The sequence below is a fragment of the Suncus etruscus genome, chromosome 11, assembly GCF_024139225.1.
Source record: "Suncus etruscus isolate mSunEtr1 chromosome 11, mSunEtr1.pri.cur, whole genome shotgun sequence".
Classification (NCBI taxonomy): domain Eukaryota; kingdom Metazoa; phylum Chordata; class Mammalia; order Eulipotyphla; family Soricidae; genus Suncus; species Suncus etruscus.
This window is the reverse complement of record NC_064858.1, coordinates 21,596,292-21,613,979: the sequence shown is the minus strand read 5'-3', so window position 1 is coordinate 21,613,979 and position 17,688 is coordinate 21,596,292. Positions and strand designations below refer to the sequence as shown.

General features: G+C 43.8%; 1 protein-coding gene across 2 annotated transcripts; it reads right to left on the bottom strand.

The window, feature by feature from the left end:
* Positions 1-2,344: 2,344 nt before the first annotated feature.
* On the bottom strand, positions 2,345-17,112 carry PTHLH (parathyroid hormone like hormone). Of its 2 annotated transcripts, XM_049783863.1 has the most exons (4): positions 16,805-17,112; positions 15,224-15,357; positions 7,865-8,275; positions 2,345-2,532 (listed from the first exon to the last, which is right to left on the bottom strand). In XM_049783863.1, exons 2-4 carry the CDS (start codon positions 15,322-15,324, stop codon positions 2,523-2,525), a joined length of 522 nt encoding a protein of 173 aa, XP_049639820.1. In that variant the 5' UTR covers positions 15,325-15,357; positions 16,805-17,112; the 3' UTR covers positions 2,345-2,522. The 2 variants fall into 2 exon arrangements, with proteins under 2 accessions (XP_049639820.1, XP_049639819.1); XM_049783862.1 differs by lacking the exon at positions 16,805-17,112 and having other exon boundaries at positions 15,224-15,367.
* Between the last annotated feature and the right edge of the window lie 576 nt (positions 17,113-17,688).

The window sequence follows — 17,688 nt, the reverse complement described above, 5'->3', positions numbered from 1 at the left end:
AGTTTGGAGTTTTGTCATTTCTGCCTTCATATTTTCTTGGTTCTTATTAGTGTTCTGTTCAACTCGATCCATGGTTTCTTGGAGTCTGTTGAGCACCTTCCATATTGCTAGTCTAAAGTCCTTATCTGAGAGGTTGATTAGTTGTTCAGTCATTATCTGGTCCTCAGAATTGTCATCTTCATTCTCTATGTCTGATGCTGGCCTGCGCTGTTTCCCCATTGTCACATTTGTATTGTGGGTTTTTCTACGTGTTGTAGTGGTATTCATTGTCTATATGATGTAGGCAGCACACTCCTCTGGCTCCTCCCTTTCTGGATGGGCTGACTTGCCTCTAAGGGAGGGGATTCCTCCGTGGATGAAGCCTCACACTGGGTCAAATCTTAGGCCCGAGCATGCAACAGAGAAGACAGTCCAGAGAGAAATGTTTGCTTCTGTGATATAGCGCCGTTCTTAGTGTGATTTTTCCTTCTTTTGCAATGGAGTTCTTTCCTTAGAAAGAGTGCACGGCCGCGTAGCGAAGCGGAGCGGCCGTGCTCCTCTGAGCCTCTTTTTGCCCCACTCGCAAGAGTTTCACGCAAGAGGACAGTAGACAGACATAGACAGGTCACACTCACAGTCTTTCACAGCTGAGCCCCACTGGGCCGTGTACTTTCGCGGATTTTCCCCGCCTGGTGTCACACACAGGGAGCCAGCTTTTGCAAAGGATAGCCGGTTTTTATGCTCTGAAGTCCCCCCTGAAAATGGCGTCTGGGCGAGCGAGGTTTCTGGAGGCTCTTTTTGCCCCACTCGCAAGAGTTTCACGCAAGAGGACAGTAGACAGACATAGACAGGTCACACTCACAGTCTTTCACAGCTGAGCCCCACTGGGCCGGTGTACTTTCGCGGATTTTCCCCCCAGGTGTCACACACAGGGAGCCAGCTTTTGCAAAGGATAGCCGGTTTTTATGCTCTGAAGTCCCTCCCTGAAAATGGCGTCTGGGCGAGCGAGGTTTCTGGAGGCTCTTTTTGCCCCACTCGCAAGAGTTTCACGCAAGAGGACAGTAGACAGACATAGACAGGTCACACTCACAGTCTTTCACAGCTGAGCCCCACTGGGCCGGTGTACTTTCGCGGATTTTCCCCGCCTGGTGTCACACACAGGGAGCCAGCTTTTGCAAAGGATAGCCGGTTTTTATGCTCTGAAGTCCCTCCCTCCTTCCTCTTTTTCAATCTCTTTCTCCTGACTTCACTTTACCTTTTTTCTCTTTTTTTTCTTCTGTCTCCACTTTGCATTGACTGGGCTCCTTAAAGGGGTCTCTCGATAGTCTAGATAGGTCAGCCATACTATGGAATTTAACTCAAATATTACATTTTTGTTTGTTTTGGGGCCATAGTTAGTGGTAACTCAGGGGTTATTCCTGGCTCTGCATTCAGGAAAATCAATTCCTGGTGGTACTCAGGGACCATATGGGATGCCAGAAATTGAACTCAGGTTGACCCTGGGCACCCGCTGTTCTATTGTCTCAGCCCTGAGCTACATTTTGTGTTTTAAGCTAAAAGACAAAGCTAATGTGGACTTGTTGGCAAATGATGATATGCTTAAATAGTTTAAAAAATGAACTGGAGGGGCCAGAGAGACTGCATGAAGGTAAGGCATTTGCCTTGCTTGCAGAAGGTCGGTGGTTTGAATCCCAGCATCCCTTATGGTCCTCCGAGCCTGCCAGAAGCAATTTCTGAGCATAGAGCCAGGAGTAATCCCTGAATGCTGCCAGGTGTGACTCAAAAACCAAAAAGAGAGAGAGAGAGAGAGAGAGAGAGAGAGAGAGAGAGAGAGAGAGAGAGAGAGAGAAAGAGAGAGAGAGAGAGAGAGAGAAAGAGAGAGAGAACTGGGATATAGCTCATGTGATAGAGAATGTGGGTCCTGGGGTTTCAATCCTACCACATCTTGGTCCCTGGTCACTGCTGGAAAGACCTCCACAAGCGAAAAAAATCACAGTGTATTATTTCCACCAGAAATCTTAAAGGGTAGCTATCTCTGCCATTCATCTATAATTCACATCTTCTGAGTCATGATTTGATTTAGATTAGATGATATTTTATTAGACATTCTTTACAAATTTAAAATACTACTATTTTTACATGCACAGAGGAAAAACCAGTTTGAATAATTCTTTTTAGGCATTTATTAAAGTCAACCACAAAATATAGACACTTTGTTGTGTCATTTATCAACATACTTGATATGTATATCTAAAGTGCATTATGTTACAAAAAATATAGAAATTCAGCAGCACCAAGATACATTTACAAAATAAATACATCAGTTGACAAAATAAATTATGGTAAATGTGTTAATAATCATTGGATTAGCCTTGACAAAAAATATTCTCAGTGACCAATGAGCAGTTTTATAGAGTACTGGGAAGACAGCTTTATTCCAAGGCATTTACAGTATTTACAGATAATAAATATTTCTAATACTTTTCATATGTTCACTATTACAGAATTTTGCAATATGTCTTCTGCAGGTCTTGTGAAAATTTTCAGTGTCTCCTGTAAAGAGCAGAGAAGGAAAAAAGAAGAAAAGAGGTTAAATCTCCTTACAAATTGAAGAAATATGAAACAAAAGAAACAAGGCACAAGGGATCACTGTGGAAAGATATGTAGGGTTTCCTGTCAATATCTCCCATAGACAGGGCTTTTTGGGACCCTTTGCAGCCTCTTCAGAACCTTTGCTCTGTAGGTAGAGTTTTTAATCCCATCAAATGATAGGTATGATTCAGAAAACGAACGGACCTGCATTGGTAATTACACTGTTGGAACAAGGTGATAACTTGGAGAATTTTTCAAGGCTGCCAATTTAGCAATTATGGGAAAGGGACAAATTGGAGAACTTGGGATAAGAGTAGGGCATTCGATCCATTGCCAAGTACCCCTAGCCTGAAAGTTGTTTCTCCAGAAATGCCTGCTGTTGGTGATCCAAAATGTGCTTAGTCTGCTGAAGTTCTCATTTGGCTAATCTCTTGCTAAGACCGGTCTGTGATGAGGAAAAGCATATATTTTGGGTAAATGTTGGAAGGATGCAATTAAAGGAGCACATTTGCTTGTTGGCTTGATGACACCTGCCATTTCTTTAGTTGTCTTTCAACACTGGGGAACAGCACAACTGTGGATTCTGGGTTTTGTAGCTAAACTCTAAGAATTATTATTCTCCTCTTTTTCTAATTCTATTTCTAGAGGGCCATATGTTATAAATTTGGACATCTATTTTAATTTAGAGCCAAAGGCTTAAAAAGCAGTATTTCACATCACTATGTTCATTTTGTTATTTCAAATAAGTTAACACTTGGGAATAGCACCTTTTTTTAAAATGCTCTCCACGCTGATGACAATATTTTAAGATGAGCTAACAACATTTTTCTCTGTTTTGCTCTGTTTCCTTCTTTCTGTGTGGTCTATTTCCGAGTCTGCCTTTTGGTTTCTAAGGAAACAGTAGTTGGAGGGAATTGGATTGGCTGGGCCTTTACATTAACAGCCAGAGTTTGTGGGCAGAGTTTCACAGGGTGGTGCTGTCTATGTGTGAGAGAACTGAGAACTACAAAAGAACAAATTCTTAACAATTGAGAGGGATTTTACATTAAAAAAAAAGTCACTACAGCATTTAACAAGTCTTCAGGAATCAACCTTTTTGGCAGTCATTGGTTGGAATAATAAAATAGATTCTAATTACATAGAGAAAAAATTATCTTTTTTGGTTTGGGGTCATTCCTGGTGGTACTCCTGGCTTGCTTCTGTCTCTGTGCTCAGGGGTAGTGCTCAGGAGATAATATTTGGTGCTAAGGATTTAATCTGGGTCAGCCATTTACAAACCAAGTTCTCAAATTCCTGTAATAACTCTCCAGATCCCAGAAAAAAAAAAAAAGATAAAAAATTTAAAGGACAGGTAAATGTAGATAAATATAATGAAGAAATCCCAGAAGATGACTACCAGCTTCAACAGAGTTCTACTGATTTTGAATGGTTTTTGTATTAAAGCTTTTTTAGAATTAAATTTAAGAAAACAAATCTAATGAAAGGAGGAAATAAAAGGCATATTGCATAATGCTTTCTTTATAAGGGACGAAAAAGACAGGAATGAATTAAAGACCAGTGAGATCTTTTAATTATATTTTATCCTGCCCAGGCACTTTACTAGTTATCTTTCCCTCTGATTACTTTTAACAAAGGCACTTTACTTGAAATATTCAAGTAAAATAGAACAATACCTAAAAGCATGCATTTATGGATATGATACATGTGTGTATGACAGCACTTAGAGTTCTAGCACTTGAATCCTGAAAAACTGCATTATTTTAAAATTGCTATTTGTTGAGGCAAAATATATGGTCTAAATTAAATTAACCCAATAATAACTGGACACCTTATTTGCAACATCAAAAATTACAAAATATAATTTACCAAATTCAGAGCTCTATCTTTCCTTCTGCATGGTTGGAACAAGTAAAGACATCTAGTTCATTCTCTTCAGAAACACTGCATAGATACTTTATCAGATCTCTCAAGTTACCATATGATGCAAAGGGACTAAAGAAAGGACATTAGAACAATGTTGGCTGCTTATAGGATGCCAAAGCAAGTACTCTGGAATAATATAATTTTAATTCTAGAATTAGCCAGTGCACATTTTCTAACCAATTTACCCCTAAACCCACCTGTCACCCTCCCCTGAACCTCTGTTTTGTTATGTTGGGAGAATGCCAACATTTGGCTTCCAGGCAGAATGTCCCACAATTTTCCTTCACAACCTGGGGACAAAAAGGAGAAGCAGAAATATTCTATGTCTTCCAGGCAAGGTCAGGATTTCATTGGATCACTGCTTTGTTTCCTCCTTTAACTTAAGGGTTCACTAATTCTCTCTTTAACTTAGAAAACTAAGTGCTGGTTCTCTTTATTTCTCTAGCTACTTACAGGGAGTAAAAATTTTAAATGGCTCAAATTTATTAAGAAGCATTTATAATCATCTTCATCACTTATAATATTATATTGCTTATATAATATATGCATATATATATATATATATATATATATATATATATATATATATACACACACACTATCTTGTAGTCCAGTTGAGGAATAGCTAGATGGAGAGACAGACCAATCAGAACTAGAGCACTAAACTATAGAAAGTTGTAATTTTTGAGTGTTTGTTATATGACAAGCTTTTAACTTCTGCAATATCACTCAATGTTCTCTTAATACATGCCTAGTAAGATAATAGATAAAATGGATCTGGTAGTAGACTGTTTAATAATAGAATTAAAATAATATTTAACTATACTGGATATATGTGTATATTATTGAAGGTATCTGAGGTTTATTAAAGATTTCATCTGTAAGAAACCTCATATCTTCCATAGCTGCAGATGATGTCATTCACTATGCTAAAGATTTTTCTACTGCCATTAAAACTGTATAATTTTTCCAGATATGCTATTTAAAGATGGACTCTGTCAACTTAATTCAATGAGATGGTAGTAGGTAAATAGATCTAAACCACCTTTGCAAACCACTGTAATCCTGTCTCTCTTATTAAAGGAGAGCTCTGGAAAAGTAACAGGGGACTCTTCATAATGAGATCATAGCTGTATAAGACACATGCTTAGGTTGGTTTCCTCTTTATTTCAAACTCTACAGAAATAATTTACTAAAAAGTAGAAACCAAAAATATCTCAGTAGAGCTTCCAGGATCAAAAATTAGCTCTGGCATAGTATAGCCTATGTCTCATGAAACAGGAAAGAGCTCCATTTTGGAGCTACAGCTTGGAGTTCTAGCTTGAAGGGCTACTGACTCTGATTTGAGGCCCCTCAGGTGGGTTCTTTGATGAAATAAATCTGTTTTCTTTTTATAAAATGAAAAGAGTAATTTGAATGTTTTTCCACATTATAAAAATTCAAATTTATAGATGAATGAATGGATGGCTAGATAGATGAATGGGATGGATGGTTGGATGGGTAAATGAATGGTTGGATGGATGGGTGGTTGGGTGGGTGATTAGATAGAATAGATAGAATAGATAGAATGCTTGGATGAATGGTTTGATCTATAGATGCTTGAATGGACAGATAGTTGGGTGAATGGATGGATGGGTGGATGGATGGATAGATGATTCAAAGAATGATTGGTTAGATGGGATACATGGATAGGTGAATGGATATATGATGTATGATGTATAGGTGTATGGTGGATGAATGGTAGGATGGATAGATGGTTGGGTGGAAGGGCATATTTATAGATGAATGATGATAAATGAATGATTGGATGGATATATATGCTTAGATGTTTGGGTGAATGAATATATGGCTAGATGGATAAATGAATGGTTAGATAGATGGATGGATTGTTGAATGATGGATAGATGGTTAGGTGGATGGTTGGTTAGATGGAGGTAGGACAGATAGATGGTTGGATGGATAGTTGAATATTGGTTGAATGGTTGGTGGATGGATAAATAGATGGGTATACAATAAGAACTATTTGTAAAAGCACCACAATGATAATATTTTACAACTTGCAATAATAATCTTGCAACTCATTGTTTGTTACATGACAAACTTTCAACTCACAGAATTTTATTTAATCATTACCAACCCTATGAGATTATTATCTTGGTTTCACAGAGAAGCAAGTGAATCTCAGAAAGACCATATAGTTGCCAAAAGTATGAACTTTCACTTAGACTCAACACTTGAACTCTAAGGTATTTGTCTGCAATCTGTGAAAGCTATCCTGACCTGCATTTGTTAGTTACGGAAAACAAGTTACATAAAAATTAATGACTTATTATTGCTACCACAATTACCCCATCCCAAATGAGCTTATGGCAATGGACAAAGAGAAACATGAGAAAAAGAGAAACCCTCCCCACACTGAACCTTAACTGTCATACACCAGTGATGTTTTTTATGAATTGGTTGAAACTAGAGTTTAATTAAATATATTTTAAATGTGCTTGAGGGCTGGAGAGATACAGATCTTGCCTTGTAGGTGATCGACCCCAGATTGATCCCTAGCATCACAAATGGCTGAATACCTCTAGGAGCAATATCTAAGCATAGAGCAAGGAGTAAGTATTGAGTACTACAGGGTATGGTCCAAAACCCAAAAATAAGTAAGAAAATAAAAAGTATATTTTAAAGTATTCATTTATAAACATTAAAGGATAAGAATGTGCACAGTTCAGAAGAGCTTAAGGTGGGAGACTGTCATGTTGATAGATTTTAGCAAAGCCTTCCATGCTCCCCCTTGAATCAAAATGATAATGAGGAGTAAACAATAATCAAGAAGTCTACCAAGGTGGGAGAGCAGTAAAATAGCAAGTGACAGAACAGACAGTGGTCACTAGCTTTTGACTCTTGCTTAAAAAATGGAATTAGGGGCTGGAGAGATAGCATAGAGGTTAGGCATTTGCCTTGCATGTAGAAGGATAGTGTTTCGAATCCCGTCATCCTATATGGTCTCCAGAGCCTGCCGGGGCGATTTCTGAGCATAGAGCCAGGAGTAGCCCCTGAGTGCTGCCGGGTGTGACCCCAAAACAAACAAACAAACAAAAAAAAAACAAAATAAAAGAAATGGAATTAATTATTCAGAAGGCACTAAAAGATCAGTGTGTTGAGAAGGAGAAATAGAAATGGCTTGTAAAAGTGTGTGTGTGTGTGTGTGTGTGTGTGTGTATGGTTGACAACATGTTTACTGATCCTGATTTTGAAAATTTGTAAATTGTGGAGCAATTGCTAAAAGTGCAGAAAGAACAGGGATCCAGAAAGATAGATAGATCACAGCTACTTTCAAAGTCAAGGTTAGAGACCTAAAATCAGCCTTTACCGTGAGCCAGGCTCCCTCAGTGAGGTGGAGTTGTCCGTCAGGTGGTCCCCTTGCAGCCCACTGCCAGTCACTTGGGTGGTGGTCCAGGCCGCGCGTGTCCGCCGCCTCCTCTTCTCCTGCTCCTTGCGTTTCCCCAGCTTGCCCTTCTTTTTCATCCTGGTGGTCTTCAGAGGTTGTTCCACCTTGTTGGTTTCCTGAGTGAGGTATCGGCCTTCCTCATCCACTCCAAATCGGAGCGTGTGGTGCTTGTTGTTGGGGGCAGGCTTGGAGTTGGGGGAGACCTCAGAGGTAGTTCTGATCTCGGCTGTGTGGATCTCAGAGATGAGATTTTGAAGGAAGTAGCGGCGCCGCAGGTCCTGAATGGACTTGGCCTTGTCATGCATGAGCTGATGTTCCGACACGGCTCTTTTGCTTCAAGGTTAAAAGAACAGGAGAGGAAGGCATCAGTTACTTTATCAGGGCCAGGGGAGACCCAAAGGCCTGCCAAAGCTTTCTAGCTTTCCTGAAGGCCCAGGTAGAGCTCAGGCCGGAAGGCCTTAAGACAAATTAGCATGAATAGAGGCCTTGAATATGCTCAAAATTCCTGGCCAGACGCCCTACATGTGACTTTGATGGGGTCAAGGATCCTTTGGGGCCCATGAGCCCCTTCCATGTGAAAACAACAACAAAACCCAAAAATTAAAATAGCAACAACACCAACAAACCACAAAACAAACCCAGTTTGATTTAGCTCCATCTATACTTCTTTTTTAAAAATGATTAACACACTTATTGCACATACAAAAAAACTTATTTTTTGTTTATTTTTGTTTTTGGGTCATACCCGACAGTGCTCAGGGGTTACTCCTGGTTCTATGCTCAGAAATCGCTACTGGCAGGCTCAGGGGACCATATGAGATGCCGGGATTCGAACTACCGTCCTTCTGCATGCAAAGCAAATGCCTTACCTTCATGCTATCTCTCTGGCCCCAGAAAAACTTGTTATTGTGTTATTGATCATAGCTTTAATAACTCTATACTCAGTATTTTTTTATATCTAGCACAAATAGATCTTTTTAAGAAATAAATAAACACTTTTTATTCCTCCTCCCCTTTCCTTCTTTCCTTTCTTCTTTCCATCTCCTTTCTCTCCCCTTTCTTCCCTCTGGTCCCATCCTCTTCTCTCTCGTTTTCTCTGTTCCCTTTCCCTTCTCTCTCCCCTCCATATTCTTCCCCTTATCCCTTTTTATTTTCTCTTCCTCTTTTCCTCTCTTCCTTTTCTCCCTTCCTCTCCACATGCCCTCCCCTTCCCCCCTTCTCACTCTCTTTTTCCTTTTTTTCCAGATAGAAGGAGATAAAGAAAAAAAGGAAAAAAGAAAAAAAAGAAGTAAATAAACATAAATTCTCAACAAAACATAATTTACTATGAGCAAAAGAATTTATCCTAGGATGCAATATGGTTTAATATATGCAGGTTGATAAATATAATGTATGATATAAATATAAGGAAAATTCATCTATACTTTTTTAACTTAAATTAAAATATTAGGATTTGGAAATTTTTAGAAATAGACATTTCTGAGCTTTTTTTTTTTTTGGTTTTTGGGTCATACTCAGTGACACTCAGGAGTTACTCCTGGCTATGTGCTCAGAAATCTCCCTGGCTTGGGGGACCATATGGGATGCCGGGGATCGAATTGAGTCAAATGCGTACAAGGCAAATGCCCTACTACTGCGCTATTGCTCCAGCCCCACCTTTTCATATTCTTGTCCAAAGTTTTATTAGGAAAACAAATCCAGGTGTCTTTGCCTGGGAAATAAAAAGGCTGATTTTTACCAGCACACTTGCCATGGCTATGTTTTTGTATATGGACACAGAGAGACAGGTGTATGTGTGTGTGTGTGCTCGCACATGCATGCACACATTGTTTTTTGTTAGAAAAATAACAATAATAATAAATCTCAAAGAGAAGCAAGTAGAAAACTGTTAAGAGTAAAAGCAAGCAAGCAAAGGTTGAAATCTCAAGTGGCAATGAGCCCTGTCTAGGAACCACAAGGAAAACACAAATTCACTGAGGGCTGCCTGGAACCTCAAGTTAAGGGCTAAGGTTAGAGCTCACTCAGTGGCATTGTACACTCCCAGCTCCCATGAGGCAGTGGGTGGTCTCTCCAAAATGCGTTACTTTGTGTGTTTCACTTCAGTGAGAACATTCTGTTCCTTCTATGACTCCAGAGCTTTCTTTTTTTTTCTTATTTTTTAGAATTTCAAAGGTCCTATCCTTACTTAGTCTTTAATTGTTTGTTTTTTTTTTTGGGCCACACCAGGTGATGCTCAGGAGTTATTCCTGATTCTATACTCAGGAATTACTCCTGGTGGTGCTTGAGGAGCCCTATAGAGTACAAGAGATCAAATCTGGTTCAGCTGCATGCAAGGAAAACACCTTCCCTACTGTACAATCTCTTTGGCCACAAGGAAAATTCTCTTTTCTAACTTATTCTCTTTCTCTTAAAAATACCTGTAGAAGGGGCCGGAGCAATAGCACAGCAGTAGGACATTTGCCTTGCAAGCAGCCAGCCCAGGATGGATACTCGGCATCCCATATAGTTCCCCAAGCCTACCAGGAGCGATATCTGAATGCAAAGCCAGGAGTAACCCCTGAACTCCACGGGGTGTGGCCCAAATACCAAAAAACAAACAAACACACACAAACTCTAGAAACTAATGGGAAGTGCCTGTCAATAAATGGAATGAGAACAAATGAATCTCTGCTAGCTGTCCTGGTGGCTCCTGACTTCAAGGAGCCCTCTTCATCACCACATGTAAGGGTCAGGCCCTGGACTAGAGTGTCTCTAATCTCAGCTCAACCACTCTCTGCTTTAACCCCCATGTTTCTAATGCTCTTCAGAATGGAATATTTGCCTTCACATCACCTGCAAAGTGATTTCTGCCTTTGAAAGAATTCTGTGATATTGTCTGTGTGGATCAGGGCTGTGGCTTTGGTAGAACATATACCTCACTTATAGGGTTCCTTCCTCAGCACCCCACAGGTCTTGCCAGAGTGCTGGTGGGTGGCCCCCAGCAACCACAGCAATCACAAGCACCAGTGGTATTTTACTGAGTAAATTTTTTGCAGCCCGATGTTATCCCAAAACCCTACCTGGGTCCCTGCCGGCCTTCACTGGGGCAGCACTTATGGCCTTTGGTAAATGAGACAATAGCAATGTCCCTGCTCAGTTCTCAGGAAAGGTGAGGTTCTGAGCCATAAACACCCAGCTCTGTCCTCAATTGGAAATCAGATCTCTGCAAAATGGATCTTGTTGCTCCTCAGCCCCTCACTGTTCTCTCCCTCCTCCCCTGTCCTTTTTCCTGTCATGTATGTGGATGCAAAGAGCTGACCACAATTTCTTAATTGCCTTGGAGCTCCAGCCAACTGTCCCCAGAAGTCCATTTCCATCCCCAAGAGGGGAAAATTAGGCTTCTGAAATTTGGGCTCCCCCTGGGAGATGATAGATTGTCTAGCTACACTGTGAGTCAATTGTGACCACTCAATCATTCCCCTTGGCCTGTGGTGCCAGGATGCCAGCCCTCTCTGAGGGTTTGAACCACCAACTTTAAGCTAGGCAGATTGTTCCAAAAAGACATGACATCATGGAAAGGAATTCCACAGGAGCCTGACTGAAATGGGGCATGAAGGAGTTTCTCTTCCTTTCTCCAAGGTGCTACATGTGACTAGATTAAACTTCACTCTGTGGCAGCCATAGCCAGTATTGTGAAAATTTTTAATCATCTAGAAAATTGAAGCTTTGATATAATATATTCATATCCTCTAACAATATTTTTAAAGGCTGGGACTGCTAAAATTGCATATTTCCTAAGTATTGCCATTTAATCTTAGAGCAAAATGTCTCATTCCTGGATTTCTAAGTAGCATCCTTTAGAGAGCCAGGAGCTTTAATTTCTCTGCTCTAGGCAACTCCCCATCTATACCACTCTTCAGCCTATGTGCACTGAACCTGAAGGCAAAACTTTCACCTTTCTGCCATTCTGCTCCAATCAAGCCCTGTCACTGCTAGCCTTTTGCATTGGCTTCCGTGCTTGTCACTGGATGAGTCTGTCATGGTGAGTCACAGAGCGCTGCACTTTCCCAGGCTGCTGTTCATGGGAAATGGAATCATCCCAGTCTCCTGCCCTCACTATGGCCAACACCAGGCAGGTGAAAATGGACATCTCTGACAGGGGCAGAGTGTCCCTCTGTTATCTAGTGGAAAATGCAATGTGAAATCCATATCACAAACATGGTTGGATCATTTGCTTCTTGCTCCAGGGATGTTTATATTCCAGCCATGGTGACTCAAATGCATTTCAAACTGGGCTGCTGCCATAAAGGTCAGGAAAGGAGAGACATCAACAGTCAGGAAGGAGAGCCATAGAGGGTTCTAGTTTTTTTTTTTTTTTTTCAAAGAAAGAACAAAGCTGAACGCGAGGAACAAACTAGAGGGAAGGAGCTGGGCAGCTCAGACTGCGGCTTGGCGCTCACCACTGAGATTGTTTTGTGGTCAAGTGGGCATCGCTAATGACCAGTGACGCACTTGCTGTCCTGGTGACACAGTGGCACGCTTCACATGGCATTTGTTACCACCAAAGCTTCGGCATGGAAAAAAAACAATGGTATATTTGTGGTCTCCTTTGATAATGGTAAGACAGACTTGCAAAAAAAAAAAAAAAAAAAAAAAAAAAAAAGGAAAAATGGCTGAACATGGGCCAGTCTGAATTCAGGCCAAATGTAGCTCTTTGGCTTTCCAGCAGAGTCTCTCTGCAGGGCCTTTTCAGGGAAGAAGATTGGATTTCTAGAGGCGCTCTCAAGGAACACAGGGCACAGAGAATAGGAAGTCATGTGGGACCCAGGCAGCAGTGGCAGGATTCAGGCCGGGAGAGGGAAGCTCTGGTCCATGGTGCAGTCAGGGTTAGAGTGTTCAGTCTGATGAGTCATGCCAGCGCCTTCCAGCTTTTAGTGACTCAGTCAAAAGTTATGCTTTTCATTAAGTGGAAGAGACCCAGCCTGGCTCCTCAGAAAATCTACCAGTTAAGTTGAAGTTTTCTTAATTTACTGGGTACCAGCTCTCCAACACACAGAGGGGGACCACCTGCAAGGCCGGTCTGAGAGTCCAGAGGCCTCTTTCTAACCTCCCTAAACTCCTGCTCCAGCCCTGATAATGAAAGTCTTGGATTCATGGATAACAAAGATGCATTAAATTAAAATTACCTCCTTTGGTGGAGAAGGTATTTTTGCTGGAGTCATAAACCTCTGGGCAGAAGTGACAATACAGAAGTTAAGGCACTTGATTTCAGTGCTTTAAGTCACTTGCTGAACCCCCTTTTCTCTTTTACAAAAAAAATAGAGTGAAACTAAGATTTTAAAACAAAAAGAGAAAACTAAGTTTCTCTCACTGTGAATAGCAATGTGGTTTGACTTGCATGTCAAAATTTCTGTCAAGAAACTAGAATGATTTAGCGTAATAGTAAACTGTTGTTTTGTCTAGCATATAAAGCTTACTATTACTTGGCAGCAACGCAAAAATAATGACTTGTTTTTTAAACCCCATTTGGCTGTTAATAATTTGATGAAACATCTTCATCTTCTGATGATGTCAGCCTCCCTGAAAAGCCAGGCTGTAATCTGATGGTCTATTAGCCATTCACAATAAGAATGTTTTGTGGTAGCTTTATAACTGTCTGCTGAGTGTGAGTGTTTAACTGCAATATTATATTTCACCCACAAACAAAACTATAACAGAGTGTCTGGCTGCTAACTGGTTTCTATTGTGTGTTTTGCAAGGTGCAACCAGGAAAGAGTTAAAAATAGCCTTTAGGACAACTTAGCTCTGTGTTTATGCCTTAACCTGTGAATTTAATCATGGTCCATTTATTGTTTCTCAGAAGAGAAAACAGGTATTTCTTAAGCAACTTTAAAGAAAAAAAATGGCTCTGTTCCAAGACAAATAAATACAGTATTTAAGCATGCCTCAGAAAATTCCGTCTTTGTCGATATTTATATGTGGATTTTAAGTAATTGAATTTAATGTAAATCTCTAAATGAGCAAGAAAAGAGAAGTCTGAAGACAATTTTCAGAACTGCATTAGCAAAAGGCCGATTTGAAGAATACAATGCAGCTTTATCTTCAGTACAATGTTCTACACAATTTGCCTTAGGAGATTCATAGTAGATTTTCATTTTGTGCCAAGGTTCAGACAAGTCTTAAGTAATTTTGTTTAAGGATTTTCTGCTCTAATAATAATAGACCAAGGGCACCTATAAAACAGTTGCCTTTTGTACACCCTCAGGGATTTACAGAGACACCACAAACCTGCCCTCAATATCAGAGACTGCTATTTTGATTATCGGTGTCAAACTTCTCCTTCTCTCCGTCTCCGGAGGCAACCCCCACTTTCTGGGCCTTCTCACCCAGAGCCAGGAGCCTGCAAGCAAGAGTCCCAACACTCAGCAAGACTGTATCCCAGACACTCTAGGGCAGTGCAGAGACAGTGCGGCGCTGGCAACTTCTCAAAGCCAAAGTGACATTTTCTCTGCAGCAATGGGACCTACCAGAACCTTCGAGTCAAAGTTACCCTAGAAGGTATCCTCATACACACCAAACGACAAGTTCTCCAATGTGCACTTCTTATGAAGAAACAAACAGTTTTGCCCTCATTCGGGGGGGGGGGCAAACAAATCTCCACCCCTAACACCCGTTCTGCAACGGAGCATTCACTCTCTGCTCGCCTTAACCTGATCAATAAATACTGAGGTTGGAGCTGGGCCTGGCTAAGTTGTTAGGCTACTTTATTATATAATATGCCTTTATTATGTAAGGTCCCATTTTATAGGCTTCAATTGATGTCATTTCTAATAACGTTAGACGCAAAGTTCTGTGCTTCACACAGACAGACAGACACACGCACAATGAGACAATGTTCCCCACAATTCTATATAGCTACAAATCCTTGCATGATTTGCATGCCCTTCCCCTGGGCTTCCAGCCGACAAATCACTGGGCGATCAAAAGCTTTCAGATTTCCCTAGATCCCAGGAATAACTCTTGCCCGATCTTTGCCCAGAGAAGATCTTGCAAAAATGTCCCAGCCTCTTAGAGACGAGCGCTCCTAGTGTCTCTCCGTCTGTCTCCCTCAGAGTGTGGCCCGCTCAACCTCCCGACCGGGTGCGAGCTGAGCTCTGCTACCCCGGGGCTGGGTTCTGGGGCGCTGCTTTTCTCAGATCCAGAAGCGGAGCTCCCCTCAGTACCCCCCAACGAGGCGCCCGGTTTACCCCCGCGCTTCCCGGCGGCCTCCCCATAATCGCGGGGCCGTGGGGGGACACTTACAGCCGGCGGCCGAGTTCCTCCACCGAGCGCCCGCAGGAGGGCATGGAGTAGCTCAGCAGGAACACCAGGACGCTCCACTGGGGCACCAGCCGCCGCAGCATCGTCTCCTCTTTCTTGCTCTGGGGAGGGGAGGTCTGTAGGAGAGATCACAGGGTGAGCACTGGCGCCCGAGCTCCGCACTCCGCTCCACATCGCCGCCAGCGCCAGAACCAGGGCATCTTCTGCCTCCCGAGTTGCAAAGGAAAGAAAGGAAGAAGAAGAAAAAAAAAAAAACAAAACTTTTCTCTGGCTCCTCTGGGTACTTACTTAGTGAGGAACCAGCCTCTCCAGCTGTGCCTTTTCCAAACCGCACGGGCAGAAAAAGGGCCCAAAAGTGGGGGAAAGGGGGTGTTTAGAAAAATAAAGCCCAAAACCAAACTCGAAAACAAAAAGTTTTCTTCCTCTGCGACAGGGTCCCAGGGGGATGGGTTTTAAAGGTGCATGGGATGAAAGGTGCGGCTGGGCATGGGGGGGGGGGGTCCCGGGGCGCCAGACGGGGCCAGCCAGACCGTCTGTCTATCCCGCGCGCAGTGGCCGGCCGAGCGCCCGTCTACCTCCTCGGCTTGGCCCGGCGGGCGGCTTCGATCGTCGGGTCCACCCGGCCCGGAGAGCGGCCCCGAGCGCGCGTATGTGGCTGGCTAGCTGGTGGGCAGGGCCGGGTGACCCGGGGCGCTGGCCCCGCTGCGCGGGCTTCACGGGCACCCACACATGCCGCCGGTGGGCGCAGGTTGGAGCGAGCCGGGAGCCCCCCGCGCCGAGGTTCACACGCTCGGGGCGAACCTGCCGGGGAAGTCAGCGAGCGAGTCGACTCGCAAAGAGGTGGCGCCCGAGCAGCGCGCGCGGGCGAGTGAGGGCGCGGGGGGCGGAGGCCGGGGCCGGGGCGGCGACGGATAGGGGGCCCTTGGGGCTCCCCACGCGAGCGCCCGGCGTCCAACTCCACCGTCCGCCCGGGGTGAGGGGCGCAGGCGATGCCCGATCCAAGCAGCCCGTCCGCCGCGTCTCCCCCAACCCAGTCCCACCGGACTCGGCCAGGCCGACAGCTCCGGGAGCGTGCGCACAGCACCCCCGGGCAAAGCCTGTGCGGGTCTTCCCGCTGAGCACGCAGAGCTCGAGGTCGCCTTAGCCGCTTCAGTCCCCCCTGGAGCTAGCGGCGATTTTCAGGACCGTCCGGGAGCTAAGGGAAACCCGAGGGGGTGCCCCTTCCTCAGCCCGCGGAGGGCGCAAGAGGGAGCGCAAAGTCGGGCAGGGAAGCCCCTGGGCCGGGAGGAGCTAGATGAGTTGACTTCAGCTCCAGGTGGCCAATCTGGAAGTTTCAGCCACTTGGGGACGTCCAGAGTCCTCCCAAGTCTTTGCCCAGCCACCCACTAAAATACAGACTTTGCGCACCCTAGAGACCCCCAACCTAAGCAGGGAGTACTAAGCCTCTGTCAGCTTTCGCACCCTCCAAGGGTGTTGGCTGATTGACCTGGAGACCCAACTCTGTCGCCCGCCCCCAAATCCACAGGCCCCCTCTGCGCCCCCCGTTACAGATTCTAGGTTGACCCTCCTTGTCGCTTCTGTCGCAGACGCAGAAGATGGACCTCGGCTGGCGGCTCAGCCCCAGAAGAGCGCAGGGTGCCGATGGATCGAGGGGAGCGCACTGGGCGAAGGTGGCAGCGAAGTGGGCAGTGGCAGGGAAGAGCAGAAAAGGGTTCCAACCCCAACTCCTCCGCCCCGCCGGCTTCTCTATCTGGGATGGACGCAGAGCGCGGTTCTACCAGGATGTTTGTCCTGCACCAGCAGACACTCCTCCTGGGTTTCATTACTCTCGACCCAGCTAGTGCGAGGGAGACTCGGGGTGGTGAAGGAGCCTGGCCTTTATCAAGCCTGGCTTTCTGGCCGATGCCCCGAGAAGTGTGCCAAGGTGTGTGTGTGTGCAACTGGCGCCCTCTTCCCGACCCTCGCGCTCCCGGGGCCCCCACGCTGCCCTGGGTTTTTCATGGCAGCGAGCTGCCTAGCACTGACCGTTTGCAGCTTCGTTCGGTCTGGGAGGGGGTCACCCCTTCTCAGAAGTGTCTATCTTCCTCATTTGATTACTTTAAACTCCCTACTTAAAAAAACTTGGCTCCCGCCCACTTAGGGAGTAAGAAAGAAAAAAAAAGAAGGCTCTGGGAATTTCCACAACCTCCCTTGAACATTTAAGGGTTTCTAACTGTCAAACCTGTTTGCATGGCATGAAAGACAATTCGGCAGCATGCAGAAGTGTCAACCTTTGAACCTCTCACACTTTTTGATTTAGAACGAATTCTTTTCAAAACGACCTAGGAGTTTTAAGGCAGTCGTTTGATCTGGAGGAGGAGAGGGGTCAGACAAGTAAAAAAAAAAAAAAGTGAGCACAAATGAGCCATTGGATACATGCGAGTTGTTTAACATTAAAATGATAATAT

Bases quoted from the DNA above. Each gene is read 5' to 3' on its own strand.
- PTHLH (XM_049783863.1), bottom strand. From the start codon at position 15,324: ATGCTGCGGCGGCTGGTGCCCCAGTGGAGCGTCCTGGTGTTCCTGCTG. The intron at 8,276-15,223 runs GTAAGTGTCCCC...TTAACCTTGAAG, and splicing joins GAGGAACTCGGCCGCCGGCT to CAAAAGAGCCGTGTCGGAAC.